Source organism: Camarhynchus parvulus, chromosome 2 (assembly GCF_901933205.1).
Source record: "Camarhynchus parvulus chromosome 2, STF_HiC, whole genome shotgun sequence".
NCBI classification, from domain to species: Eukaryota; Metazoa; Chordata; class Aves; order Passeriformes; family Thraupidae; genus Camarhynchus; species Camarhynchus parvulus.
In genome coordinates, this window is record NC_044572.1 from 90927193 (window position 1) to 90954773 (window position 27581).

At 39.3% G+C, this 27581-nt stretch overlaps 1 protein-coding gene across 2 annotated transcripts; it reads left to right on the plus strand.

Annotated features, from left to right (window-relative positions):
• Positions 1-1023: 1023 nt before the first annotated feature.
• EXOC3 (exocyst complex component 3) lies at positions 1024-26707 on the plus strand. Of its 2 annotated transcripts, none has more exons than XM_030943596.1 (13): positions 1024-1143; positions 3938-4122; positions 7956-8175; positions 9886-10567; positions 14946-15063; positions 17455-17580; positions 19076-19176; positions 19671-19781; positions 20532-20682; positions 21419-21541; positions 23844-24005; positions 25151-25278; positions 25742-26707. In XM_030943596.1, exons 2-13 carry the CDS (start codon positions 3979-3981, stop codon positions 25911-25913), a joined length of 2238 nt encoding a protein of 745 aa, XP_030799456.1. In that variant the 5' UTR covers positions 1024-1143; positions 3938-3978; the 3' UTR covers positions 25914-26707. The 2 variants fall into 2 exon arrangements, with proteins under 2 accessions (XP_030799456.1, XP_030799457.1); XM_030943597.1 differs by having other exon boundaries at positions 1024-1087.
• Positions 26708-27581: the final 874 nt, after the last annotated feature.

A 27581-nucleotide genomic window follows, 5' to 3' on the forward strand; every position in this document is an offset into this window, starting at 1 on the left:
ATTTCCCACTGGATGCAGCAAGCCGGTGCTCATTTCTTAACTACCTGTCTTTTAAAGAGCGAAAAAGTAGTTTTATCTCACGTATAAATTAAACCCTGAGCACGCAGCTTCCCCGAGTCTCAGCGAATGTGAGGTGCCGAGCCAGGGGAGGCCGTGGCGAGGGCTGCATCCCACGGCCACAGCATGCTCCCGGCACATCCCCTGGTGGCACGGCAGCGCTCTGGGGTCTGGGCAAGGCCATGGTGAGAGCTGCATCCTGGCCGTGGTGAGAGCTGCATCCCGCGGTCACAGCTCCCGACACATCCCCTGGTGGCACGGCAGCGCCCTGGGGTCTGGGCAAGGCCATGGTGAGAGCTGCATCCCGCGGCCACAGCTCCCGACACATCCCTTGGTGGCACGGCAGCGCCCTGGGGTCTGGGCAAGGCGTGAGGAGACAGTCCTCACCGCGGGCCGAGTGAGCAGTTCCCCTTCTCCTCCGCCGGGATAAGCAGCTTCCACAAGGATCTGAAGGCACCGCGTGAAGCGCAGCTTATCCATTTTCATTAGAGAATCAGTTAGGTTGGAAAAGACCTCTGAGGTCATGGAGTCCACCCAGGCTGACCCAACACCGCCGTGTCAAGCAGATCATGGCACGGAGCCACATCCAGTCATGTCCTGAACACCTCCAGGGACGGTGACTTCATCACCTCCCTTTGGCAGCCCATTCCAACACTTAACAACTCATCCCGTGAAGAAATCACTCCGTGTGCTTCCTTTTTTTTCCCAGACGACACCCACTGCAGTAGGCGGCCACTCCAACCCAAAGCTTTAACACCTCACAGGAGTCGTGAAGTTTTTTTTATTGGCTTTTTTGTTGGTGTTTTTTTTTCCCAAAACTATTTCGGCGGCTTTGAACCAGGCCCTAGCAGGACACACTGCGCCCCGTAACAGAAAAACTGTTAGAAAAAAATAAAAATAAAAAACCGAAAAGGAAGAGGAGGGTGAGGAGGCGGCGCCAACGGCAGTGCGGTGCGCATGCGCGGCCGGGCGTGCGCCGGCGCACCGGGGGCTGTCAGCGCCTTCCCGAGCAGGGGCGGCCGCGGCCCCGGTGAGTGCCGGCCGCTTGTCCCGCCCTGCCCGCCCGCTCCTCGCCGCTGCCGGCCGGTGAGCGCTGCCGCGCCGGCCCCTGCCGGGCTGTCGCGGGTTGTAGGGACCCCGGTCTGGCAGTGGGAAGTCGAGGGGATGGGGGGCGGGATGGGCCGGGGCGATGCGGGGAGCCCCTCGGGGTGGCGGGGCCGAAGGGGGTGCTGAGGGTTCGTCCCGTCCCGGGGCCGCGGCGGAGGGCGAAGGAGCTCGGCGTGCCCGCGGGCAGGTCTCCGGCCTTTGCCCGGCACGGACGGGCACCTGCGCCGGTGCGAATGATTCGAGCTGAGCCACTGCTGCTAGGGAGGAGCCGGGCGGGTCCGGGGCTGCCTCCGCCGCTGCTTCCCCCAGCTCTGTTCGGAGGGCTCGCTGCGTTCCTCGGCAGAAACAGGGGCCTCTGCAGAGGGACAGCGGCCTCCCCCTGGGAGCCTGCCGCCCCCGCTGGCTCGCTTCTGGAGCATGAGTCCCCAGGATAAGGGCGCGATTGCTGCTGGAGCCTTCCCGAGTCGGCTCGGGACGTAGTTTTGTTCATTTCTGCCTCTGTTTTGCGCTGAAGATATATGTAGTTTTGACTCACAGATTCTGTATGAAATTGACGTGGCATCCTAAAGTTTGCTGTTCCTTTTGGGTGGTTCTACAAGAGGCTGTCTGCCTCGACGTGTTAGTTACAGTGTGCTGGCTTCTGATTCTGCTGACGAGGTCTTCTTGATGTGCCCGGGTAGTGTCTGTGTGAGCTAAAGATGTTGTAACTCTGTGGGACGTATTCAGAGTTTTTAATAAGGGCAGTAATTCGGCATAAAGCTCTCTGCTGCAGAATACCATTTCTGTAGTAAATTCATATTTAAAAGTATAATTTTTTTTTAAATTTTAGGCAGAGCCCTTATAGCTTGGAGGTGGATTGAGCGAAACGAAACTGGAGTATTCATTCCAAAGCACAAGCAATGGAAATAGATCTTGCATGTTTAGATGAAGAGTAAGAAATCAAACGTGGTTTGAGTTAACCAGGCCAGTAGTAAAGAAGGACAGTTTACACTGTAGACATAACTCTGGAATAGGTTCATACTTACGCATGTAATTCTTGAAGCTACTAGAGATACAGAACTTGAGACATAGACATAGGCTCTTATAGAGCTCACAGGCAAACCTTGCCTGGAATGTTCGTTATCCATGATAATTTATAAAATTAGGAATTTTGCTAATGCTCTACAGAGTCTGGCTGAAAGTTAACTTTCTTTAAAACAGTCTGTACAGTCTGTGTTTTGGGTTTATGGCGAAAAGAGTGCTGCTCACACCGCGGTGTTTGGCTATGGCTGAGGGGGTGCTTGTACAGTGTGAAGGTTTTCTCTTTTGCCTAAATCTGCCCTCCACTCCCCTCAAGCAGGCTGAGGGTGGGCAGAAATTGAGAGGCCGCAGTAACGACATCTGACCCAAACTGGAAAGGAAATTCCCTAGTGTATATCATACTTATCAATAAAATATGGGGGTTTTGTTTCCAGGGTAGGGATTATTCAGAGACTGGCTGGAGTGTTAGTTTGCCTGTGGGGAGTGGTGAGCAATTTTCTTTGCTTCAGTTTTTTCTTAGGTTTTTTTTGGGTGCCCCCAATATTTCCTTCCATTTATCAATTTCGCTCGCCCCATGAGTTTTCTTGCTTTTGCTCTTTCAGCAAAAAGTAAGAGCACTTTCTTTTTGCAGTGCACTCTGCACAGTTCTTTAGATCACTGTTCTCCTGAGATTAAGTGATGTGCTGGATTTATGAGTGCAGAGTGCTCTGAAAATAGATATCTGATTTCAAGGAATAATATGGATATGACAGAGTATAATCTCTAGCTATGGCAGCAGAACCTGAAATGTTCTGTTTGGTTGCGAGGCTAAAGACATAAAATGTTGGAAGTAATTTTGAAGCAATGAAGAGCTCCAGATAGATTCCTCAGAGGTCTGTGGCCACCATGGTATTGCATTTTTGGTGATGGGATCCTCGCTATTTTCTATCAGAAGCTAATGAAGTTTGAGAGAGCAGGTCTGCCTTGATGGACAGCTGATGTTACCTCTTCCCCATACTGGTTTGCCTGCATGTCTTGGCTTCACTGGAAGGTCTGCTGGAGACTGAGGTGAAATACTTGAATAATTTTTCCCTACACCCTGATGGACTGGGCTGATACTGTGAGAAGAACTGAAAACAAGAGTAGGAAATCAAAAAATTATCCATCAGAAGCCTAAATGGGGGTGCTCTGTAGTTAAGTCTCTGTGTTTGGAGCTTCCATTGCCTATGTTTCCCCCCAGTTTTGGTAGCAAAATTGACCTATTGCTGCAGGAGGGCTGTGGTTCTCTTATGTCCACCCAATTGTAGTTCAGGATGAGTCAGGACTTTTGCTTGAACTTTGTACAAGATTCCATTATGCTTGTCTTATTACACTTTTAATAGGCCAACCTACCTTGGATTAAACAGAATTTCTTCTTTTAATGAAGATTTGTTTGTCTAGTGGTGGTGGGCTTTTTGGTGTGGTGGGGTTTTTTTTTGTTTGGTTGGTTTTTTTTGGTTTTTTTTTGTTTTTTAATTCAAACTTAGAGCAAGGTAAATGCAAAACAGCAATGAAAAACATTGCAGGGGAACTAATGAGGCTGAGTTGAGTGCCTTTAAATGCAGTTCTTGTAGAATTCCAGTTGCTTCTCTTTAGAATGTGGTTTAATGATGCTTCTGTCAAGTTTCACTGCTTTTATTGCCGAAGTTAATTCTCCAGTTGTTAGCTTTGAAATGTCACAAAGCAATTGAATGAAAAAAGGTGGGCTTTTAAAAAATGTTTTATTTGTTTTCAGTCCTGTTAAGTAATGAAGGCATTCTGAGGTCCTAATCAACCATGGAGGAAACGGATAGGGAAGCAGTTGCAACAGCTGTTCAGAGGGTAGCAGGAATGCTCCAGCGTCCTGATCAGCTGGATAAAGTGGAACAGTATCGCAGAAGGGAAGCTCGTAAGAAGGCTTCAGTAGAAGCTCGACTCAAGGTACAAAGTTGGATAAACCTGAGTGTCTCTGGTGTATCATGAATGTATTTTCTTTCCTTTTTTTTCTTCTGTTTGTTTTGTTGTTTTGTTTTTTTTTTGTTTTGTTTTGTTTTGTTTTGTTTTTTTTTTGAATCTGCATTTCAGCCAGATGGATAACTTTAAACCAGGGACTTCAGTTTTTACTTTGTGTCCAAATCAGAAAATCTGTGTTGTGAAAGTAATGCAGACTAACATTATACATCTTACTAATGTTTTATTCAAGCATTTCAAGTATTCTAGGTCCTGTACCTTCTGCAGTTTATTAATGGACTGCTACCCTGCTGTGTAGCCTGTCAGGCAACAAACCTTTATCTTAGTGACTGAATACTGAACTTGTAACAAAAAATTGATGATTGCATCTGAAAAAGGATCAGTCAGTTACCCCTCTGACTTTTACATGGGTTTAGGGAAGATTGTTAAAATACATCACATTTTTGTCTCTTGTGGAAGTGACCCCATGATTTTGCTCCTCCTTTGCATGTGTACGTGTGAGTGGTTGCACATTCACACCCATAGACTTAGCCTGAAACAGGAGTATGGTCATCCTGTGTTTATTGTCTGTATCTTGCTGAGTTTTGTGTTTTCTTCCTTCACTGGTATTTCCCAATAGTCATTTTAGACCACTGTATTAAGCAGGTGGAGTAGAGTCTTAGAAAAGTGTTTTGGGAAACATTTTCTCAGGTCAAAGTGGCTGGTATGCACTTTATCTAATCTTATATTCCATTTAGTTTATCTTATAGGTATTTAATGGCTCTTCCTTTGTGGGAGTCTGTATGAAGTAGAAGAAAACCAGTTTTGCACAGTGAAAAAAAATTGATATTTATATAATGTGCTGTTTATATATAGCCAATTACATGTTGATTTTTGTAGTATAGAAACAGAAACTTTTCTGATGACTTGGAGTGGGCTTTTCAGATTTAAGTCAGGAAGCATATAGAGTCTATTAATAATGGATCAGCTGTTTAGTTACTGTGATCTATTTATAATATATGAGCACAGTCATTTGCCTGGCTGCTTCTATGGACAGTCGTGACTAAATTTTGCAAGTCTTGCAAATGCCTAAATCCACTTTGTAGCTATTTTCCCTATTGTTTGCCTTAAGTTAGTTCAGTCATCCATAGGTGGTTGGAAATACCTGTTCCAAAAAGAAGTTCAATACCCCTTAATCCTCTCAGGATGCATTCCTGACAAAGGTGCTAGTTAGTGATGCAATGGACAGCAGTGCTGATTTTCCCATGAGAATTACTCTAATGGATGGGAGCACTGAGAGGATGTAGGAAATACTCTTGCTGTGGATTTAAACTGAATCTATGTGTGGTGTGGAAGATGGGGAAACAGACATTGGGATTATCAGAGGAGTTGCTGACTTCTCAGACTGAATTGATTACTGCTTCATCTGAGTGAATCAACACATGGGAAATCTTTCAGTGTGAGCATGTTAGGTGCTTCTTCCTTCCTGCTGCCATCTTTGTCATCATTTTCTTCAGGTGAATCTAAACATCCTCTCCAAATCCTCTCCCATATATTTAATTATGTCCATTTCTTATATCTTTCACTGCATTTCTTCCCATGTAGCATAAATTCTTAGAGGAAATATCAAACTCATCAGTTTTGTGTATGAGACTGACGGCATGCAGCGCAGCAGTATTTTTGGGGTTTGGTAGCAGAACCCTGAAAGAATATGTGGAAGAGCACCAGGTAGCATTGTAGACTGATTGTAGGTCATTGTAGATGCTTGTGGGTTCTGTAGTCCAGAAGGTAGAAGAGCTGCTTGAAATCTCTTTCAGAGCCTGTAAAATTTATAATTGTTGGCAGCCATTTTTGTTTGTGCTCTTACTCAATCTGTGGAAGAACTTCTCTGTGAAGAAACTCTGTATAAATACACATATCCTAGGGAAGTTTCTAGGTCGTGGATGTTCCAGAATATAAACATGCATGAGTCCTCTCCCTTTTGATTCTTAGCTGCTGTGCAATCGTGGATTTGAGCCATAGGGAGACCAGGAAGCCAGGATTCATGTTGAAAGCTGTCAGTTGAAAAAACATAAAAGGAGAAGTTTTGAGCCATTTTCCCAGGATGGCTTAGTTTTGTTTTAGTTTGTTTAATACAGTGATGGTCAGTCCAATCAAAGATGAATAGGCATTCTAGGAAGCAAAGTCTAGGCTGGGACATGCTTTTTTCCCTGCCCCATCACCCCATCCCCTGGCCCCAGCTGACCACTTGAAGACAAACTGAGCATGGATGGATGTCTGTTTTTAGAATATTCCATGCTCATTTGTGTCAGAGACTGAGATCCTGACTGTTTCAGTTCAACCTTATCAAGTTTCTGCAAAGGATAAATAGGCAAAAATTTGAATATGTAATACTTGGAAGATCTACCTCAGAAAAAATTATCAAAGCAGAAGTATTGAACATTTAATGATCATGTGATTTTTAAAATACTTTATGGTCAGCTGCAGAAGGTTTGAGTATCCCAATTATCTCAGTTCCTGTAGAGGAAAAATGTGTTAATGCAGCAGTTCTGTAGATAGAAACAGTATAAAAATGCCTTACTACTGCTTAATTGTGCTGAGTCTGCCAGGAAAATACATTTTTATCAATAAAGTCAGCATGTCATAATTTGAAAGTACATAAATAATCTTAGTTTAAAAACCACTGCATTTTTCTGGCACTTTCCCAGCACATTTAAAACACAGTAAATGTTGTTTGCAGTTATCAGGATTTCCTCTTTGGCTTCTAGTGTCCGACAACAAGTTCCACAGCTATCCAAGTTTTTGGACCTTAAAAGTCTGGCAAAAAATGTGTTTTGAGCTTAGGAAAACGATTAATGCCTCATTTTCTTTACTGGTTACCTCAAGTTCCCAAGTTATGCAGCTGAGTTTTCACTGATAGCTTGCTTGTCTTTTGAAGCCTGTTATTTCTAGTTGCATTTTCCACTCCTCTGATTTCACCTTCATCACATCTTTTTAAAACTATGTATCTAGAAAATGTGCTGTGGATGTGATCTGATTTCTTTCTCTCAGATATGTGCTATAATGCATTTTCTGTACAGTGTCTGGACACCTGAATGATATTGAGGCCTGACAGCCTCTTTGAAGGGTCATTATTTCAAGTGTCACTTGTCATAAGACATCCATATCAATAACCTGCCTTTATACCAAAGTAATCTACTAGTTGTGTTGTTGGTCTGGTCATTGATGTTTCACAGCATGAAAATTACATTCAGTTTGGGGTTTTGTTGTTTGTTTTGACTGAATTGCTTTAGGGGTTTCTTTTGCCTCCAGGAGCTTTTGGAGTTTTTTTAAGAACATTTCAGAATTAAATTTGGGCTTTTTTAGAACATTTTCTGTTGCGAGTAAGAATTTGTAATTGCATTACTAAAATGCTTTTGAGAATCCGTACATACCAAACATTCTGATGAAACATCAACTTTCTTTGATATTCCCCTTTGAAATTTATTTATGAAGGAAATGCAGAGAAGTCTCATTCCTTTGATCCTGGTTTAATATAGATTACGAAGTTTACAATCCATCTCCCTAAGCTCCTATGTTAGTTTGTGGGTGGACTAATTGTATCTAGGTCCTTCAAAACTGGATACAGCTTCAGAACTTAAAAAAAATGGTATGTGGGCACACACAACATTTTGCATACTTCTAGTCAGTTGTAATACTTGCTTTTCCTTTTTTTCTGCTGAAAATGTTAGGTAGTGAAATGAAAATTAAATCTTGAGAAATGTTGAAAATATGAAACTTAAGAAGAATAATATGGGCTCTTTCTTTGTCTTTTTATATTTAAGGCAGCAATACAGTCACAGTTAGATGGAGTACGAACAGGTTTAAGCCAACTGCACAATGCACTGAATGATGTGAAGGACATTCAGCAATCTTTGATAGATGTCAATAAGGACTGGAGACAGAGCATCAACACAATAGAAAACCTCAAGGATGTTAAGGATGCTGTAGTGCAACACAGCCAACTGGCAGCTGCTGTAGAAAATCTCAAGAATATATTTTCAGGTGATTTATTGTTCTTTATATAATCCATCACATACTGAAAACCCTTCAATATGGTACTAACAGCTGTAAGGTTGTCAAGTAATGTTGAGAACTTTAAACTTCACTGGGAACGAAGAGTTAAGGAGAATGACCTACACATCATTTACAGGGAAGTAGCTGGTAAACATTTTATATAGATGAAGACTAAGTTGTGCTGTAGGAACTTCTAGTCTGGACATCACACACAACTCACAAATTTCTTGCAAGCAATCAGTAGCTGGGATAATATGTTTAGTATAAAAAACTGAAATATGGAAGCAACAAATACAGAAAGAATATTTGTAAAGTTCTGGTGTGTTGCCACCTGAGCTGGACGCCTACAGTGAGCCTGTTGGGTACAAATAGTATGAAATTATTTTAGGAGGCAAAAACATTTTGTACCACTATACATCTGTGAGGGTTTGCAAAATGAAATAAGATTAATGTAATAAAATGGATACTGTAAAGATAATGTGATTACCTAGGTCACTTTGTGTAGCTGTGATGGAATGGACACTGCATTCCATCTTGAGTCATGGTAACCTCCTTGCCAGGACTTCTCTACTTATAAATAATTTTAAGTATCTTACCCCTGTCAGAGGGACTAAACCTATCAGACTAATTTTTTATTTAAACAGAATCTTCTCTCCTTTTGTCTTCTGATACTAATACACAAAGTGTAGCTATGAAGCAAAATTGCTTCCCAGCCATACCAGGTTGATTAGTTTACTGTCTGTGTGTACCTAACCTCTACAGTATCAGATACAGTGTGCAACTTAAAGAAAAGTGTTTACATGCAATGTCCAGCAGTTAAAAACAAGGAGCAGCAGAATTACGCACGTTCCAATGTGGAGCTGTTTTGGGGGTGTTGTTTTGTTTTACACAGATGAACGCAACTGAGACAATAAACCTTTTGAGGCTTATTGAGAGGTTTTTAGTATGAAGCATCTCCCCCTGGAGCTGTTAAACAGTATAGTTGTTTTGCTCAGAGATGATCAAATGTTTCATAAACAATGTCGTTTTTATCATTATTGAAAAGACATTTACACACAATCATTAGAAGTTTTTGTGAGCTGCCAGTTTTATCACTAGCTGCCTTTTTGCAGTGACAAATTTTTCTGATGAGATTTTTCAGTTCTTCCCCCACAGGATCCTAATCTTCTTCTGTAGGATTCCTCAAATATTGAAAAATAATAAAGACAAAAGATCTTCTAAATATTTTAGCATCATAGGTAATTATCCCTAGCCTTCATTTGTGCCTTAAGCTGGCAAAAACTGTTCAAGAAGGAGGTAAAACTTGGCATTTGTTGGGTTTATGCAGCCTCAGGTTCAATGAAGTGAGTAACTTTTAGTCAGGCAAGTTAAAAACCTTTTATGTAATGTATAAGAAGGCCAGCACTGCAGTTTGTTTCATAGACTTTCCAGGATTCATTTATTTAATTTTTGGCATCAAGAGGGAAAGAGAAAATTGTGTTGACACTGTGATCTTTGTTTAGACGCTGATCAAAAATGGATATGTAATATTTACTAACAATTTTTGAATATTTCAAAATTACTTCCTTCAAAATATCTAAAAATAATTACTACAGCCATTCTCCAGCTTTTTTCCTAGTACTTTTATTGTCTTGTATTAACTGTTTGTATTTTGATAGCAGTGTTGTACTGTATGTGATTTTTTTTTTTGTCTTTCAGTTCCAGAGATAGTCAGGGAGACCCACGACCTGATTGAGCGAGGGGAACTTCTGCAGGCTCACCGGAAACTGATGGATTTGGAGTGTTCTCGTGATGACCTGATGTATGAGCAGTATCGCATGGACAGCAAAAACACACACGACATGAACCTCATCCACACGTACTTTGGGGATATGCAGAAACTGTCTGAGGAATTGGCAAAGCAGCTTTGGATGGTGGTTCAAAGATCTCTTGTTACAGTGCGTCGTGATCCAACCTTGCTTGTCTCTGTTGTGAGGATAATTGAGAGGGAGGAGAAAATTGACAGGCGCATGTTAGACAGGAAAAAACAGACTGGATTCATACCTCCTGGCAGACCAAAGAAGTGGAAAGAAAAAATGTTCAATATTTTGGAGAGAACTGTGAGCACACGGATTGAAGGCACTCAGGCAGACACCAGAGAGTCTGACAAAATGTGGCTTGTGCGGCATCTCGAAATTATCCGTAAATACGTCCTTGATGACCTGCTCGTGGCCAAGACCCTGCTGGATCAATGCTTTCCTCCACACTATGACATTTTCAACAGGTTGCTAGACATGTACCATCAAGCTTTGGCCACTCGAATGCAAGAACTGGCTGCAGAGGATCTGGAAGCAAATGAGATCGTTAGCCTTCTAAGCTGGGTTTTGAATACATACACTAGGTAAGGCCCCCTTATCCTTTCTGTTAGCAATAGGAGGAGGAATGCAAAGAGGAGACATGCAAAACACAGTTTGTGCTGGTATTTGCATGTCTGTTATCATACAATAAGATAAAACAGAAAAAGGATAATATCAAACTATCAAGTTCTTTGCTATTCATTACACATTTTGCTTCCTGGAAATTGCTCCTTAAAACTAGTTTGTGTTTTATAATGTGTAATTTTGAGTTGCTTAAAATTTTAATGCAGTTAAAGACCTGCAGGAAGGTACAGTCACCTCGTATTTCTGTACCAGTTTGGTGAAATGTTGGGAGGAACAGGAGACTGAGAGCTCGTGTATGAAACAAAATGTTTGTTGTGGCCACAGCCCCGGAAGAACTGTATGATTATTAACTTTCTATTGTTCTATTCTACAGGGGGTGGGACTGCTTCAGTTGCCTCATTACTGTTAAATGGAAAGAATGTGGTAACTTCCTTTAGGTTTTCTCTCAAAAACTATGTGATGATTTGTTTATTTAGAAGAATTTCTGTTTACAAGTTGTTTTCTACGATAGTCTTATGCTTATTTTATTTGACTTGTCTGATTTGTTAGGATAACTTAAACATTGTGGAGGGTTTGCCTTTTTTTTCATTTTCTAGGTAGAAACAGCTCAAATGGCAACTCTTTAGTTTTTGCTGGCATGTAGTTACTAGAGCAACTGATTTGTTTGGGAAAAAGTGCTGCTAGCTTTTCTGTGGCTCATGAATAGCTGGCACTGACCCAGGCTCTGTGCCGTGTGTACTTTTGATGTCTTCAATTGTTCAGTATCACTAATGCAACAAATTTAGACACTTGGTGGGTTTAGAGCATAGTACCATAAAGCACTGAGGAATTGTCATAACCAGCTTTCAGGTTTGTGTTCAGTACTCTGTGCAAAGTCCTCCTGTTTTTTCTTCCCTGCAAGGAAGAATCAGGAGCACCCACTTGTGCATACTTAGATACCCATACAGGGTATAGGAGAGATGCAGACACTAATAAGCAGCTGAGTTGATTGGCCTTTTCTTCTTTTGAAGGCCAGAGGAATAACTCTACAGTAATGACCATCAGAGATGTGAGTCCTTCTCATGCAGAGCCTTGGCAGAAATCCTGCTCTCGGCCTCTTCATTTGTGTCCTGGGGCTTATGTTCCAGTAAGGCAATTCTTGGTCTTAACATTGCCCTTCTACCTTCCCCCAGAAAGCAGAGTAGATTGTTACTGAGTTATCCAATTCAGAACTGAAGCTCTAAATCCATGTGTTCCAGCATTGGAAGGGCAAAGGGAGGGAGCAAAGCCAGTGTTCCTTCTATTTACAAAGCAAACAAATTTTGCTAAAGCAAGTCATGTGGCTCATAGCACCTGGTGGCTGAGTCTTGTGAAGAAAGAAAGGAAAACAGTGAGAGGAGTAGACACACTACAGGATATCTGAGAATGCTCTTTTCCCTGCATATCTGCATAACAAGTGGGATGGAAATTAGAGGAAGTACCTTGAAGGAAAAAATTAAGGCTTTGACTTTCTCTCTTCTCTTAAAAAAAAAAAGCCCAAGAGGGCAGTACAGGAATTGCATTCCTGTATGTTACAATAAAAGGTAATAATAGGATGATAATTACTGGAAAAGTAATTTCCCAGAGAAGTTGTAGATGCCCCATCCCTGGAAGTGTTAAGGCCATCTGGTCTAAGGGTGGCATGCGTGCTCATGGCAGGCAGGTTGGAACCTAGGTGGTCTTTAAGGTCCAACCCAAACCATTTTCTATGATCCTATGAGAATTAGCCATTGGGTATTGGGAGTGCACAGTGGGAGAAGAAATCAGCTCAGGTTTCTGAGTGGGAAAGTTAAGTTCTCAACAGGGATATTTGCAGAGCTTATCAAATCACAGTTCCTGGACATCTTTTAACAATACAATAAACAATTCTCCATAGGGGTATGTTTATAATAAACTAGGAGGAGAATGGTATCATGAGAACTCTGAATAATAGAGGGCAGATATAAATTTGTATTGTATTTGCATATTGAAGCTGCACTTCAAAACCAAATGAGAGAGTACTGACTGAAAAGAAGCATTGAGGTTTCTTTCCACATGATGAATTCATGCCCAACTTTTTTTCAGTATTTGCAACATAGGAGTTACAAAAGAATCATGAGGGTTTCTTTATCAGACCATGTCTGCATGAAAGCTATTTTTAGAAATATATTCAATTTACAGCTCAGAAATAAAGTGATGCTGCATGTGGAATAATAGCCTTTAATACTTGAGTGGGAGTTTTATTGTGCTAGGTGGGTTTCTCTTCCATGTTTAAGCCAATGAGAGTTCTGGAAACATACTCTTGTTATTAAATCTGTACTGGGCTGGGACCGTGACTCCAATCTGTGTTTGAGGAAAGTTATAAGTCTTGTAAGGTCCTGATGCTCATATTCATAGCATCATTTTATGAGCTACTGATCAAGTGTTGACAAAACTGCTATGAGATCACCAGGATTGCTACAGACAGTGTCAGCAATGTTCACTTTAAGGAACAGAAGGAATACTACTATACATATACCTGGATGCTGTCTCTGGAGCCATTATCTCTTTTCACCAGATAGAGCAGGATTGGTGGCAGAATAGAAACTTTGTAAAATGCTACTTTCCAAATTATAATCAAGTTGAAATTTCAAACATAATTGTATTAATTTTTTTCTTGAAGGTAAATAACTTCCCAACACTTAGAAGTCTTGTGCTATTTGGAAGAGGGTTGTCTGTCACTTCTTTTCGCCTGGGCACTTGGTTGTGACAAACAGGAAAGAGAACTTGTGCATAGGAAGAATCTTTATGTTGTGGGCTAAAGTTTGTAGAAGCTTTTGGTCCTTGTTTTGGGGTTTCAGGTGATGTGCTTTGAGAAAAGGTTTATGTCTCTGTGGCCTTGTGAACAGGGATAATGATGTCTAATGAGGCTAGCAATATTTTCTAACATGGCACAGTGCCATAAACAGCTTGTCACGTTTCCTCTGAATCAACCTAGAATAGGTCCTGCTATTATGTGTGTCCTTTCTGTAAACTACAACAGAATGGAATTCAGTTTTCTGAATAGACTGAGACACTTAAAATAATTTCAACCTCTTTTCTTACAAGCCAAGAAGATGCTATTAGTGTAGGATGGTCAGTCACAGTAGCTTTTATGGCTTCAAATACAAGAATTTTGGTATTTTAAGTTGGTAGCTGTAGTGTTCTTTTGCAGTGCTTTGGGATTTATTTTTTCCAGGAAGTGGAAGCAACACTGTGCTGACTCCCTGCATGTACCCAGAGAACAACTTCAATTTGCAGAACTATCAAACTGGACACTTGCTTAGGAATTTAGGTTGTCCTTTGTTTTTATAGTGGCCTCTGCAAATATAGAATTTGTGGTTTGCTTCTGAAAAGCATACTATAAATGGAATGTGAAACAATTTATGTTATTATGATTGAATATATTTCCATCAGCTGTTAATAAAGCACTCTCTGAAGAGTGTGGGTTTGACTTATTGATTTGTTTGAGCATGAAATATTAAGAGTTCTTGCTATGTTGTGCTTTGGCATAGCTTTGGGGATTTTTTGATTACACAAGCTAGTCATTTTATGATCTTATATAGGTGCAAAATATCACTGTAAAGTATTCATTTTGTATAATCCTTGTCAAAATATTTTGCTTTAGTTTCTTTTAAATCCTATAAAATCAAGAACTTTTTTTGCAAGCAATTGGTTTTATACAGTACCCATGAAGTGCACCTTTGATTTGTCTTGAAAGGTGTTCTTCCTCTTAGATTAGCTATATTCTTTACCAAGACAGGAAGCATAGGTAGCTTTTCTTTTATTATATTTTAATTTTTGCATGGATGTGATACAAGTACCAAAACAAGCTCTTTTGAGAATCTGAGGACAGTAATTCATACTTGTCACTGATCTTTAACTGTTCTAAAATTCAAAATGTATAAATTGTCTTTCATCACCTCTGAAATTTAAAAGATACATAGAAACGTCCCCTACAAAGAGCCCACAGGCTGAAGCAGTTGGCTTTCATTTAGTTTCAAGTAATCATTACTTCTTTTACATAAAAGTAAGGAATGCATGGAAAAGTTGTATATTTAAATGTCTATAATACTTTCTATTATATCCTGGGCTGTAGCTTTTACAGTCTGTTCTTTCATTCATATAATTTTATTTACATTTCTTGTAAATGCACTGATTGTTGCACTTGCTATTAAAAACTTTTTGAAATGTGTAGGTACTGAAAAAATTGTGCTTTACAGCGAACATACAGAAGAAGTTGCATAATTTTTTAGGTTTTAACTTTTAATCTCATTTTTATTAATCTTCAATTTTTTGTTGGTTTTTTTTTTTTTCATTTAGTGCAGAGATGATGGGAAATTCAGAACTGTCTCCTGAAGTGGATGTAAATTCTCTGGATGCTCTGATTTCACAAAATGTGGTAGACCAGCTTCTCAGCAAGTATATGTCAACACTCACTGTGAGTAATAACAGTGCAAAGGCACATTTAGATGAGTTTATATCTTCATTAGTACCTTAGTGCTGCACCTCCATCAGAGAAAACTGTGACAGATGTGAGTCTAACACTATCACTTGTATGAAAATGCTCATATCCTATGTGTAAGTTTCTTTATAAAGCCATAATCAGATGCTTTTATATATGTAAATCATAACATTTCAAGGAGTAGTTATGCTTTACAGACTATTAATAATAATTTATTAGAAAGGAAGGAATTCCAGTCTTCATATGCCTAAATTCATAGTGCTGGTATGTTAGCACTTAAAAATACACTGTAGGCTGTTTGGTCCCTGTGGTAGCTACATCAACATTTGATACAGATGGGATCTTTTCAAGGTAATCAGGATGTTAATGTTTGCCAGTTTGATTCTTTTAACAGCCTTTTTCCTTTCATGCCTGTTAACTGCATGAGCATAATTTCCTTTTGTGGATGCCATTTCAAGTGTATCTTAAATATCGAGGCACTGCTTCTTTGTTATCCCAAGAGTCACTAGAAACTGGTGAATTTCATGGCAAAGCAAGCATTATGTGATTGTCAGATCCACTAATTGCCTCCAAGAGTGGATATTTGGGTAGTTGTAACTTTGGACTTGTTGTTCTTAAATTGTCCAATGAATTCCTACTTCTCCTAAATTTAGGAGCTCTGCCAAGCAGAGGAGGGAAATTTTTGTGCTTCTTTGGATGTGTCAGCTACTAAAATATGTTCAGCAACAGCAACTACTTGGACTTTATACTCTTCACAATAATATGAACCAACCTTGTAATGACTCAAGGAGGTTGTCAGTAGAGGCTCTGCTTCCCATTAGCTTTATTAGGACTTTTATGCAAGGTTATTTTTCTGCACTTACCTTTGAAGCAAAAAGCACATGGTTTGTTTTCTCAAGCTACTTTTGCCTTGACTCAGAAAGTGCCTTTGAATTAATTTTGTCCTCAGTTAGCATGAAAAAATACACCTATATTGTTTTTTTAGAATTGTTCTTCCTTACCTACTGAAAAATAGTATGTATAGAATGTTGTTTTATTTTATTTCTAGAATATACATAAAACAAAGTTGCCACTCTATTTAACAGAGTGGCTTTCATTTTGCTGGTTTTGATTTTTGGCTGTATCTTTCTTTTAAGGCGGAAAATACTGAAACGGCCTATTTGTTTCACTTCTACCTTATTTCTTTTGATGTTGTTTAAAAGTGGTTTTAAACAAAATGTAACTAGTTCTGAAAAATGTAACTAGTTCATGAAAAATAACATGCTAATAGATTTTAACAGATTTCCAGCATATTATTTTTCCAATCACCTTAGCTTGAAACAAAGTCCTTGTAAATGCTGATCTTAAGGTGAAAGAAGTTCCCTGGGCTGCTGGCTTAAAGGATTGTCATGCAAGTCGTATCTCATTAGAGCAATTCCATGCTTATGAGGAAGAAGGGTAGTGCATTGTTTCACACAATTGAAGAGGGTACTATATGGACTCTTATGACCTTTCTGTTTGTGCCTACTGGTAATGTGTAATTTTGCATGGTAGGGCACAGTGCTATACCTGTAACATGTTGGAAAGAGGTATGAACATTTGTATTACTACAGGGTTTAAGCAAATGTGAACAAAGCAGAAAAGAGGCAGAAATCATCAACAAGCAAGACAGAATTCAAAGAATCCAATTATATATTTAGCAAACATGCTGGTCTTTACTGTTGTGAATAGGTCTGTGATATGTGTCATGCAGAAAACTGGCTCAGTCTCCTTCTAAACCCAGTTTTCCTTAATGTCTGTGTGCTGTACAATGTGCTGGGCAGATGGGAGGAGAGCCAGCCATTGTGTCCGTCACTGTGTTCTGCAGCACTCGTGTTCCAAGAAACACAACTCATTTAATCTAATCCTGGGGTTTTGTACCCAGCAGTAATGAGCACCAGTTTCCTAAAACCTAGGTGTAAAAGGAAGTAAAGGCAGATATGTGCAATTTTTCCTACATTAAGTATTACTCTTATTTTTTCAGCTGCGGAAAAATTCAGGGTTTTTTAGGTGTTAAAGCCTGAGCCTTAATAAATTCTTCCAAAATTAGTAAACATGTTGATTCTGACAAACTGACCTACCCTTTGTGTTAGGAGCACTCCCCTTCCAAAATGTGCTGAAGCTTCAAACTACACCACTTGTGTTCCAGTACTAACCTTTGTCTTTGTCAATGCAAATTTGAATTTGCCTGTTACCTGTATCCTGTAGGAATGGCAAGAGTGGTCAGCATTATCAGTTACTATGCCACTCTTCATTATGGAAATGACTACTATTCTAGATATTGTAGCAGAGGGCTTAGTTGCGTTAAATTAAATCTCTTCTTTCTCTTGGTTGCTTTATTAAATGAAGTCTAACATCATTGGCTGGCTGCGAAAAGCACTGGAGACAGATAAAAAAGACTGGATAAAAGAAACTGAACCAGAAGCAGATCAAGATGGGTACTATCAGACTACACTCCCAGCTATTGTTTTTCAGGTATAAGACAACTTGGTTATTCTAGAAAATCTACAGTAGCAGTACATGGATTTGGAGGAATGGAGGGGAAGCCAAACTTTCTAGAATACTATTGTTTCTGTGTCTTTTGAAGTATAGTGGGTTTTTTTCCCTGTAGAGCTGTTAGTTGAAGGGGTTGTTTCTTTGAAGGTTTTTGTTTAACTTTTTTACTTCAATGCTTAAAGACATAGTTCTTTTTTATGTGTAGATTAGAAACATATTTTTAGTTGATATTTGTATTTAATGAGCTGTTTTTACTTAGGTCTCTTGATGTGAAGCTGTAATATAAGCCCACCAGATGACGTGTGACTTATTAGGACAGTTTTTGTTAATACAGTGCTGAGTTAGGCTGTTTGTTTATATGGTGCTGAGGTAGTTAGGCATATATTTGTTACTATAAATTATTCATTATATACAAGCACCTTAATAATAGAATAAAAAGTTCCACTGAAGGTTGGAACTGTTGCTGTTTTAAACAGTACTTCAGTTAACATGAATGCCTGTCCAAATTCAAACCAGAAAAGATAAGGTGGTTTCTAAAAATCCTTTAAAAAATATCCAAACCTGCACCACCCTGTTGTTGGTAGTGGAAAGTTTTGAAAGTGATCTTTATCAACCGGTAAAATGTCAGCTTATTATGCTCACTTTCTAATTTTTCTTTATAAATATTGTGTTAGGTACCTTCAATGAAAGATAGGTTATCTCTTCTTCCTGCATTTGTTTCCCACTGTATTTTTTTCCCACTTTATGCCAGGATTTTTGCTACATTCCTTCACATTTGCTTTCGTGCCAAGGTTTACTTCATCTAATCGTTTTCAGAAAGTGTGTGATGTCAAAGAACTGGTGGCTGATTATTGGCTTTAGTGTCATGCTGAGAAGGATTGCAGTGCTTAGGTGCATGTAGCAGTGAAATTTTCAAAATCATCTTAGCATAGAAACAGCTCATGTTTCCACCTGGTTTTGTATCCTTTCTTTCTAGTTTGCCTCCTGTCAAACATAGTTGCCTGTAAGTCACCTGGATCGTGTACCTCCTTGTGTTTCTAATGTTTAGAGGTTCCTTTACTTCGCTGTTCAATGCAAGCTCACTGCTTTCATATATGGGAGAAACAAAGGAATTTGAGTTTTAGTGTTATTCACTACTAACTGCAGGAGCTGATGCTAGAACTTTGATACACAGTAAAGCCAAAGCACTACTGAATTAAAGAGATTAAGTACTGTTTTGCTGAATTAAGAATGCAGCTGTTCTCAGCATCAGGAGAACACTGCAGTATGCATTAATAGTTGCCAGTAATATATTAATTACACTTGTGAAAATAGTGGCTTTTAATTTGGTCAATGGGCTTGTCTGGGGAAAAAAAGCAACAGAAAGCATAGAGCTGGTGCTAGCAAGAGTCTTCAAGAGTCCAAGATAGGAGTTCTGTCTTTATTTTACCACTGATAAAAGCCTCTCTTTATAATTAAACTATTTTTGTCTTAGATGTTTGAGCAGAATCTTCAGGTGGCTGCTCAGATAAATGAAGATTTGAAAACAAAGGTACTCATTCTATGTCTTCAGCAAATGAATTCATTTCTAACCAGGTAACATAATATTTAAAATACAAATGCTTTATCCTACCTCAGTCTCCCTTTGTTCCTACAGTTCCAATACTTGTTTTTTTGTTTGGATGTTTCTTTATTGCTTTGTCTTTCTCGTGTCACATTCATGCCAACCAGGCTTTTCTTCTCTTTCCTTTTCTTCCTTTCTTCCCTTCCCCAATTTCACTGCAGAAGTTCTTCTGTGCTGGTGAGTGGCACTTACGGTTCCTGTCTGCATAAGGCTCTTAACTTTTTGAGTCAGTTCTGCTTTCTTTTATATCTCAAATTTATGCCTCGTTCTCTAAAGGAAGAGAGAAAATACCTACTTGACTGGATTCTGCCCAGAACAGAAGGACTAAACATCACATGAGCAACACACTCTTTATAAAATACTTCTAAATCCCTGACAGACCCTTATGAAACATTTGGTCCTATGGGTGTATTTGAGTTCTTACAGATTTGTGTCTGTTTAATGCCATTCCTTTTATGTGTTACAGGTACAAAGATGAAGCACAATTGTATAAAGAAGATCATCTTAAAAATCGTCAGTATCCTCAGTGCTATGTTCAGTACATGATTGCAGTCATCAACAACTGTCAAACCTTCAAGTAAGTCTGCATGTTCTTGCAGTACTATGAGAAAAACAGCTATTGATAGTTCAGTTGTAATTCTACCTCTTCCCAGAACCTTCTCTTCTGTATGCAAAGCGAGTTCAGTTAACCAGTAGTTAACTGAATAAACTTAATAGTAAACTAATCAATAGTTTAGCTGACTAAACAAAGGCAACAAGTTTGAAGGTAGTGCTGTTTTGAGAGGCAGGTATTGTGATTGCTTTTGCCTGTGGCAAGTCAAGCCATTACCTCTCACCAGTGAAAAACCACTTGTTATCCCAAGAATTTCGTTGCCACAGAAACATTTATCTTCAGCTTACAGATTTTTAAAAGGTAATTTCAGTTAGTTTGTCTGGGTCCTGTCATTTTTTCTCACCTTCAAGGCCACCTGTGATCAAGGTGGACTGAACTAGAGAAAAGTAAAGGCAGACCTCCTGTGAAGAGTATCAGAATGTGGCTCATGTTTCAGTGATGAGCGATCCAACTTCCTGTTCTTCTGTATCTGCTGCCACTTGCAGGTCTACTCAGCATCAGCAGTTTGCTACCAGCACACATGTAGTCTACCCTGACCACTCCAAAATCATGCTGGAGAATAAATAAAGGCTTCCAAAGCAAGTAACAGGCATTGTTTCCCCTTGCAAAAATAACTGTCCTGTGTCTTTTTTCATGTATGTACTAAAAAAATTTAATAGTAGTGCAATTGTGCATCAGTGGGTGACGAAAACTCTTTTTTTTTTCCCGTCACAGAGAATCCATCATCAGTCTGAAAAAAAAATACTTGAAAAGTGACATGGAAGACACCTTGTCAATCAGTCATGCAAACATGGATGCAACTTTAGACATCATTGCTAAAGAAGGCTGCTCTAGCCTGCTAGATGAAGTCTTCATGGATTTAGAGGTTAGAACTTGTCTCCTCAAAAAATCCAGAAGTATTATTTATAAAGAAAAAAATAATTCAGAATGAAGTAGTTGTGGAGCCTTTTGGTTGCTAAATATATAAAATATGTGGTTTTTCTATATGGACTAGCAAAGGGTCAGTAAACATTAGTATTGTTCTTCACTGGTATAGTTTGCATGTAGGAGACTGGAAGGTTGCTTAATTAGGTTTCATGGGATGACTTAAGGCAGGTGCTTTGTATATAATTAATATTTTCTAGCAGATGTACTTAATTCTTACAACTCAACAACATAAGACTATTCAGGAAACTGCTGCTGATATTAAGTTGTCATTTCAGGTACAGTTCACCTGTAATTAATATATTTAATTGATTCTAGCAGTGGGCCCCTCTCTGTCTGGTAGATTTCCATGTTTAGGAATTCTAGCTTCTTGATAGAATGCCTCAGGGAAAAAATTACTACTTGAAAGGAATTGGGAGTATGGGGAGGGAAACAGGGCAATTAGAGAAACAGCAGGAAATGGTGAAGAGAGATGCTCTGGGACTTGATAGATTTGTAATAAAATTTTGAACTAATATAAATACCTTGAATGGCTCACATGAGGAAGGATGTGACAGAAGCCTAGTTTAGAAATTGACAACACTTAAAATTGTCTCCTATTTTTTAGTAACTGCACTGATCTGATGAAACTGTCAAAAAACTGATCTGATCTGATCTCTTCTTTGTCACCTTCCCAGCCCCATCTGAATGAGCTGATGACGAAGAAATGGCTGATGGGGTCTAATGCAGTGGGGACTATCTGTGTCACTGTAGAGGATTATTTCAATGACTTTGCAAGAATTAAAAAACCTTACAAAAAGGTAGGTGCAAAATACTCAGTGATACTTTGTTAATGTACTCTGAGCATCATGTTGATTTGGAATTTCTGAACACCACATGGAATTCAGAACTGAAATGCAGAAATTGGAATTGATTCATTACTGGAAAGGAAAAAGTGTTCATCATCATGCTGCAGAAATCTGAATCTACTTTTTTTGTTCACAGGCATATAACACTGTCAAAGACAGATCTAAGTTGTAGTATTTAGTCCAGGAAACTTCTTGGCATGTTACTAGATATTTTTACTACTTTACTTTTCTACCTCTCCTCAGAAGTTTGTACTCAGATAAAATTAGCTCTTCTGAAACTGGTTTTCCTGGTCTGTAATTACTTTTTTTAAATAAATGCGCATAAAGTAATTCCTAGTTTTAATATATACAATGAAGCATAGTGAATTTGGTACCATAAGGGTTAACAAATGTGCAGTGCATGTTTAAAGTGCTCTTACAATAGTAAATGTGCTAGGTTAGGATTTTTTCCCCTCTCATCTGTCAAAGGATATCTGAATTTCTCTATTGATGGAAACAAGTACAATAATATGGAAGATTAAAGGCAGGTTCATGTAATAAGACAGTGTTAAATGATTGTCTAACACTTAGGAACCCAGCAGAAGCTAGCAAGATTAGTATTTAGATGAGGTCTTTGAAGCTCTTAGAAGGGCTTAAAAGATAGAATAAGTGTATGATTTGGAGACTTTCTTACCTTAATTCTCAAAGTAATAATTTAACTGCTCAGAGTTTCTCTCATGACCTTTTAACCTTCAGTATTTGCAGATCCTAGAAGCCTTATTATGTAAGTATATGTACTTACAGTCCAGAAAAAGTGCACAAAACAAGTTAGGTCAGTCTCAGAATTAGTCTATATCCACGGGACAGCTTTCTTTTCCAGATGTAGTCTGTTACTGAGAGGTACAAGTGCTTGGCATGAGTTTTGAGGTGTTAATACCAATCTCTGCAATCACATGTTTCATTGTGTAGCATTTATTGCCATCTTGTGGGGAAGAAGCTTACAAGCAGATTCTTTGGCATTCAACATACCTACTTTTCCACGGTCTCCCAGCACAAAAAAACCTCCCATGAAAGATGCCATGTGTTCTAGCACAGGCTGGACCACACTTTTGTTTCCATGATTTGTCATGGGATTTTTTTCAGATTTTAAAATATTCTTGAATAACCCTGTTTTGAAAGTACAGTTTTTAAAAGCCACATGAACAGAGCACCACAAAGAAGACTGTAGCCCAGTGGGAAGGAGGGAAGGACACAGTTCTGTAACAGAGGAAATCTGGATCTAAGGCATTCATTCTGCTTTGCTGTTTTCCTTGTGTGTAAATTAAATGCTCTACCATACCACTGTTGGCTCTTGTGGAGTCTTCTCAGTTGTAGTGGAGCTGTTTCTCAATTCCTCTCCAGCAGGATGAGCCATACATGTCGGCCCCCCACAATCTGTTTTGTGCAGTTCATTTTCCTTTGTGTAACAGGCATCAATTCCACCAACGCAAGAGAAGCCATCCCTGAGCAGCCACCTAACTCTGGTATTTCTCCAGACTCTTGAGAGCAGAACTTGAAGTTGGATTTTTGACTTCCAGTATTTTGCAATTTGTTGTTTTCTCCCTTTTTTCTTTTTTCCCCCTTTTTCTCTCTTTCCTGAAACCTTTTATTCAAATTTTGACTGAGGAACATGTTTCAATAACAACTTGAAACTAAAGTTGATCGTACTACTAATAAAACATGATAAAAAGTTTGCGACTACCTGTTATGCCAGCTTTTTCTTTATCGTAAGTAACTTTGCCACCAAGCATAAGGGGAAGAAAAAACACCTGAGTACTCATGGGATTTAAGGACTCTGCTTACATTCCTGTTGAAAAATAAGCATGTGAAGGTTTTGGGGGTTTAGTTTTGTTCTTTATTTTCAGACCTCAGCATTACTCTTGCACCAATACCAGATGCTTCATCCAGGTACCAGTAGATATTTCCCATAAAAAGACAAGTGCAGAACAGCCAATCAGTCAAGGAAAATCTGGGAACATGATTGTTCTTTGGTGCTCCTCAAAAAACTCAGACATATTATTAAAGATATCTTGGGTTTGTTGCTTCTTGGCTCGTCATTAGGGAAGGAGAGATTTTCATTTCTGTTAGCATTGTGAAAATCTAAAACCACTCAATCTACATTAGCAAAAAATGTATACTGGTGTTTAAGTGCAAATACACAGTTCAAAGCCTAAAAATAATGGCTGCATCTGCAGGTATCACTGGCATAACCCACCACCTTTTCCATTTCTTTCAGACAATGACTCTGGAGGCACATCGGCGAGTAGTTGTGGAATACATCAGAGCAATCATGCTGAAACGTATATCTTTCAAGAATGCAGAAGAGAGAAAAGAGGGTGCAGAAAGAATGATCAAAGAAGCTGAACAGTTCAGATTTTTGTTTAAGAAGCTTGCAGCTGTAAGTACTTGCTTTGGGTAGTGCTGTTAAGCTGGTAATTTACAATAACCACACACGTTTATTGTTTGGGGGAAATGGGTAGAGTTAAATCTCCATCTCTCCAAAATGTGGAGTGAGTTGGAAATATCAGAGATGCCAGCTGAGGGCACAGACAGAGATTCTGAACACACAGGCCAGCTGCTAAAATTCCTGAGCACCAGTTTCCGCTGCTTTGTGTTTATACAGCTCTCTGCAGCTGAATATTTGAATGGCCTCTGAGAGATAGGTGTCCTGAATTCATAGTAGAAAGTGAAAGAAAAAAGCAGTTTAAAAAAAAAATCTGTCTTTGCTTTTCCTGGCCAGAAGAAAACAGATGCCATGACTTATTACCTAAGGAGCATGCAGTGTTCATTCGGATCAGTAAGATGAGTATCTTGACCCCATTTAAAGTCCAGTAGAAATAGAAAAGACAGGCTAAAAAAGGTATTTGAAAATCAATGTGCAAGACAGGCCTAAAAGTTTTAACTGCATAAGGAACAGGGATCTTAGAAAGCTCCTAGGGCCAAGAGATGACAAAATGCAAAAAGAATGCACAGAAGGATAAAGCCTGAAAAACTGGAGTAGTTGATGGAAGAGGTTGTGGAATAAAGGAAACAAGCCATACCTGATTGGCAGAACCAGGTGACCTTGAATTAAGAATACTAAAATAGTCCAGAGTTTAAATAGATACAGTTCAATCAATCAGTTCCTGAAAGCTGCTTTGGTGGCCAGATGACTTGAAGGAATCTAACAGAGGGCCAGTTTTGAAGCAATGTTTCAGAAGAGATCTAGCTTTCATGTCAGTTATTCCTAACGTTTATGCTCATAATTACCCAAAGTTGAAGACTAGAATGTATCACCATGTGGATAAATACAACATAGTGTTTGTAGGACACTACTTTCTTCACTGATATTCTCAGAGTAGGTCTCTGAAGGAAGAACAGGGAGAGGATTATAGTGACAATTCACACATATTTGGTTTTTTTTAATGTCTGAAAATTCAGCTTTTTGGGAATTTTCAAGGGCATTGTCAGACCAAATATTAATTAAAGGATTTTTTTTTGTAGATTTGAGGAGTATTGCTGTTGTTTTGGGACATTTTTAATAGTTTTTGTTTACTTTTGCAGGGCTCTGGAGAGGACACTGAAGGACTCTGTGACATCATTGAAGCCATTGCAGAGGTTATCAAGTTGACTGATCCTTCACTGCTCTATCTGGAAGTTTCAACTTTAGTCAGTAAATACCCAGATATCAGGTAATTCTCCTTGCCCTCAGATTTGATATATAAATAGATAACATCATAATTTCCTTGGGCTTTGGGCAAATTTTGAAATTTAAAACAGTGTGTAAATGTGTTCATATTTTTCATATTTTAGAATGTAATCACTTTCTTGTGGAAAGTAATGCTAATGTACAGTGTATGTGAGCTGGACTAGAAGTTACAACTACTTAAGTGTACTGCAGAGGAATACTAAAAATACTTCAGCTCTTTGTGTTGGGAGGATGAAATAGGTTTTAGAGTCCTAAAAGCAGCCAAAACAGTTCTTTATATTGAGCAGGACAAACCAGTTATGAGTGAGTAGAGATCTGATTAAGAATAAAAAAGGAAAGCTTTTTTACTCTTAAAAGTGAAAGGATTGCCAATTAAGTGCTGTTTTTGACAAAATCTCTCTTGTGCAAAGCCTCCTAATGCCAGTTTTACCTTTCTCCTTTGGCAGGGATGACCACATTGCAGCTTTGCTGACAGTGAGAGGCGATGCCAGCAGAGATATGAAGCAGACTATCATTGAAACTTTGGATCAAGGTCCAAGCCAACCCAATCCAAACTATGTGCCAATTTTTAAAGAAATTACAGTTCCTACTCTCACTGTGCCAAAACTTCTGAAGTAATTGACAACTCTGTGTTTGTGTGTCATTACTGCTCTGGGATCAACGGGTTTGAAATATTTGTGGGCAAATTTGGCAACGCTATTTTGAGTGAAGTTCAATATACATTGATACTTGCTAGGCATATTTCTTTCTGAAGACTTGGACGTGAGGAAATGCAAGATACCTGAAAGGAGGATTAAAGGTCATGTTTGAAAAACGAAGCTTTTAATGGCATGGTTTGTTTTTTTTTTTTTACTGACCCGTTTGTCACAGCTGGTTTTGCTGTCAGCAAACACATTTTTCTTGTGGAATATATTTGCACAGTGCACTGCAATGCTATATAAAGATGTTTATACCAAAACTTGCAGAGCTGTATTAGTGCTGGATATACTAACATACATCACTTACAATGCCTAAGCAGACTCCTTTAGAACTGTCTTTATATGGCACTGCATTCAGTGTTAATGTCAATCCACTTTCACATTATATTTTGTGTATGTACTTACTTTGGTGTAAAATAGTTTATTGCAGAAAACTTCATTATGAAATCAGTTTCCTGACTTAAAGGACTGATTGAAATTGCTACAGTGCAATTTGATTATAGGTTGAATAAATAAATAAATAAAGACATAAGGTACAATTTTTTTTCACTGATTCACTAAAAACAGCACATAAAGCACACCCATTCAATAAAATGTTAAACCATTTCTATGTTCAGCTATGATTCTGTGCATCCTTGTAGATTTACAGAGCATGTAAATCTTTTTTGTTGTTTTAAGTGTGAATAAAAATTGGATTTAATAGTTTTCTGAAAACACAAGCTACTGGGTTTTATTTCCACAGTATTTTCAGATTAATCTAATTATAAAATAGTACTAGACAATTGTGGATTCAAAATTCCTTGCTGAAGGGCATATTTAAGGCATTATCTCTTAGTACCTGACAAGAGCTGTCAGAGGTAAGCACAAGGAAAACACGAGCCCACATTGTTTTAATTCAGCATTCTGGAGTTTGTGTACCTAACACCTTTGGCCACGCAGGTCTTGTGCCATTCCAGCCCTGTCCCCAGCTCCTCTGTACCCCAGAAGAGCTATGCACAGGTCAGCAGTTTGGATAAAGGATAGAGCTGAGACTGTGCCTTTCTGCAGTGACAGGGACTGTGTCCCCAGAGATGGTTCAGTAGAGCATCATCTTGGTATCTCTGTGCTTGAGGGATTTTAGCGCAGGAGCTCCCTGGGTCCCATGGGACCGTACACTCTGCCTAGAAATTGTAGGTGCAGGGAGGGGAACTTGACTGTTTCTCAGAGGGTTCTGTTCAGCCCTCAGTAAAGAATTCAGTTAGTGAGGTGATGCTAATTTGGCTTGTACTCTTAATTCCGTCCTGTCCCTGAAATTCTTTCCCTGTGTGCTGTAATCCTCACTTTGTGTAAGGCAGTCTGTTCAGCGGGCTTTGTTTCCCTCTGTATCCCTTCTTCCTCCGCGATGGTGCAGAGGCAACTCTTGGATGTTAAACTTAGGCTCCTTCTCCTCCAGCACACGCCAGCTCCCCTCAGTGGGGAGCGATCGCTCACAGGGACGGCTCCTGCCTTTGCGGGAACCTTCGTGAGGGAGGGCGGCGGCTGGTGCGGGGTGGCTCTGCCACTCCCAGGGCGCGGATCCCCGCGCGCCGCGCTAAGGTCGTGCCGCAGC

Bases quoted from the DNA above. Each gene is read 5' to 3' on its own strand.
- EXOC3 (XM_030943596.1), top strand. From the start codon at position 3,979: ATGGAGGAAACGGATAGGGAAGCAGTTGCAACAGCTGTTCAGAGGGTA. The intron at 10,568-14,945 runs GTAAGGCCCCCT...TTTTTCATTTAG, and splicing joins GTTTTGAATACATACACTAG to TGCAGAGATGATGGGAAATT. The intron at 17,581-19,075 runs GTATAAGACAAC...TTTTTGTCTTAG, and splicing joins TCCCAGCTATTGTTTTTCAG to ATGTTTGAGCAGAATCTTCA.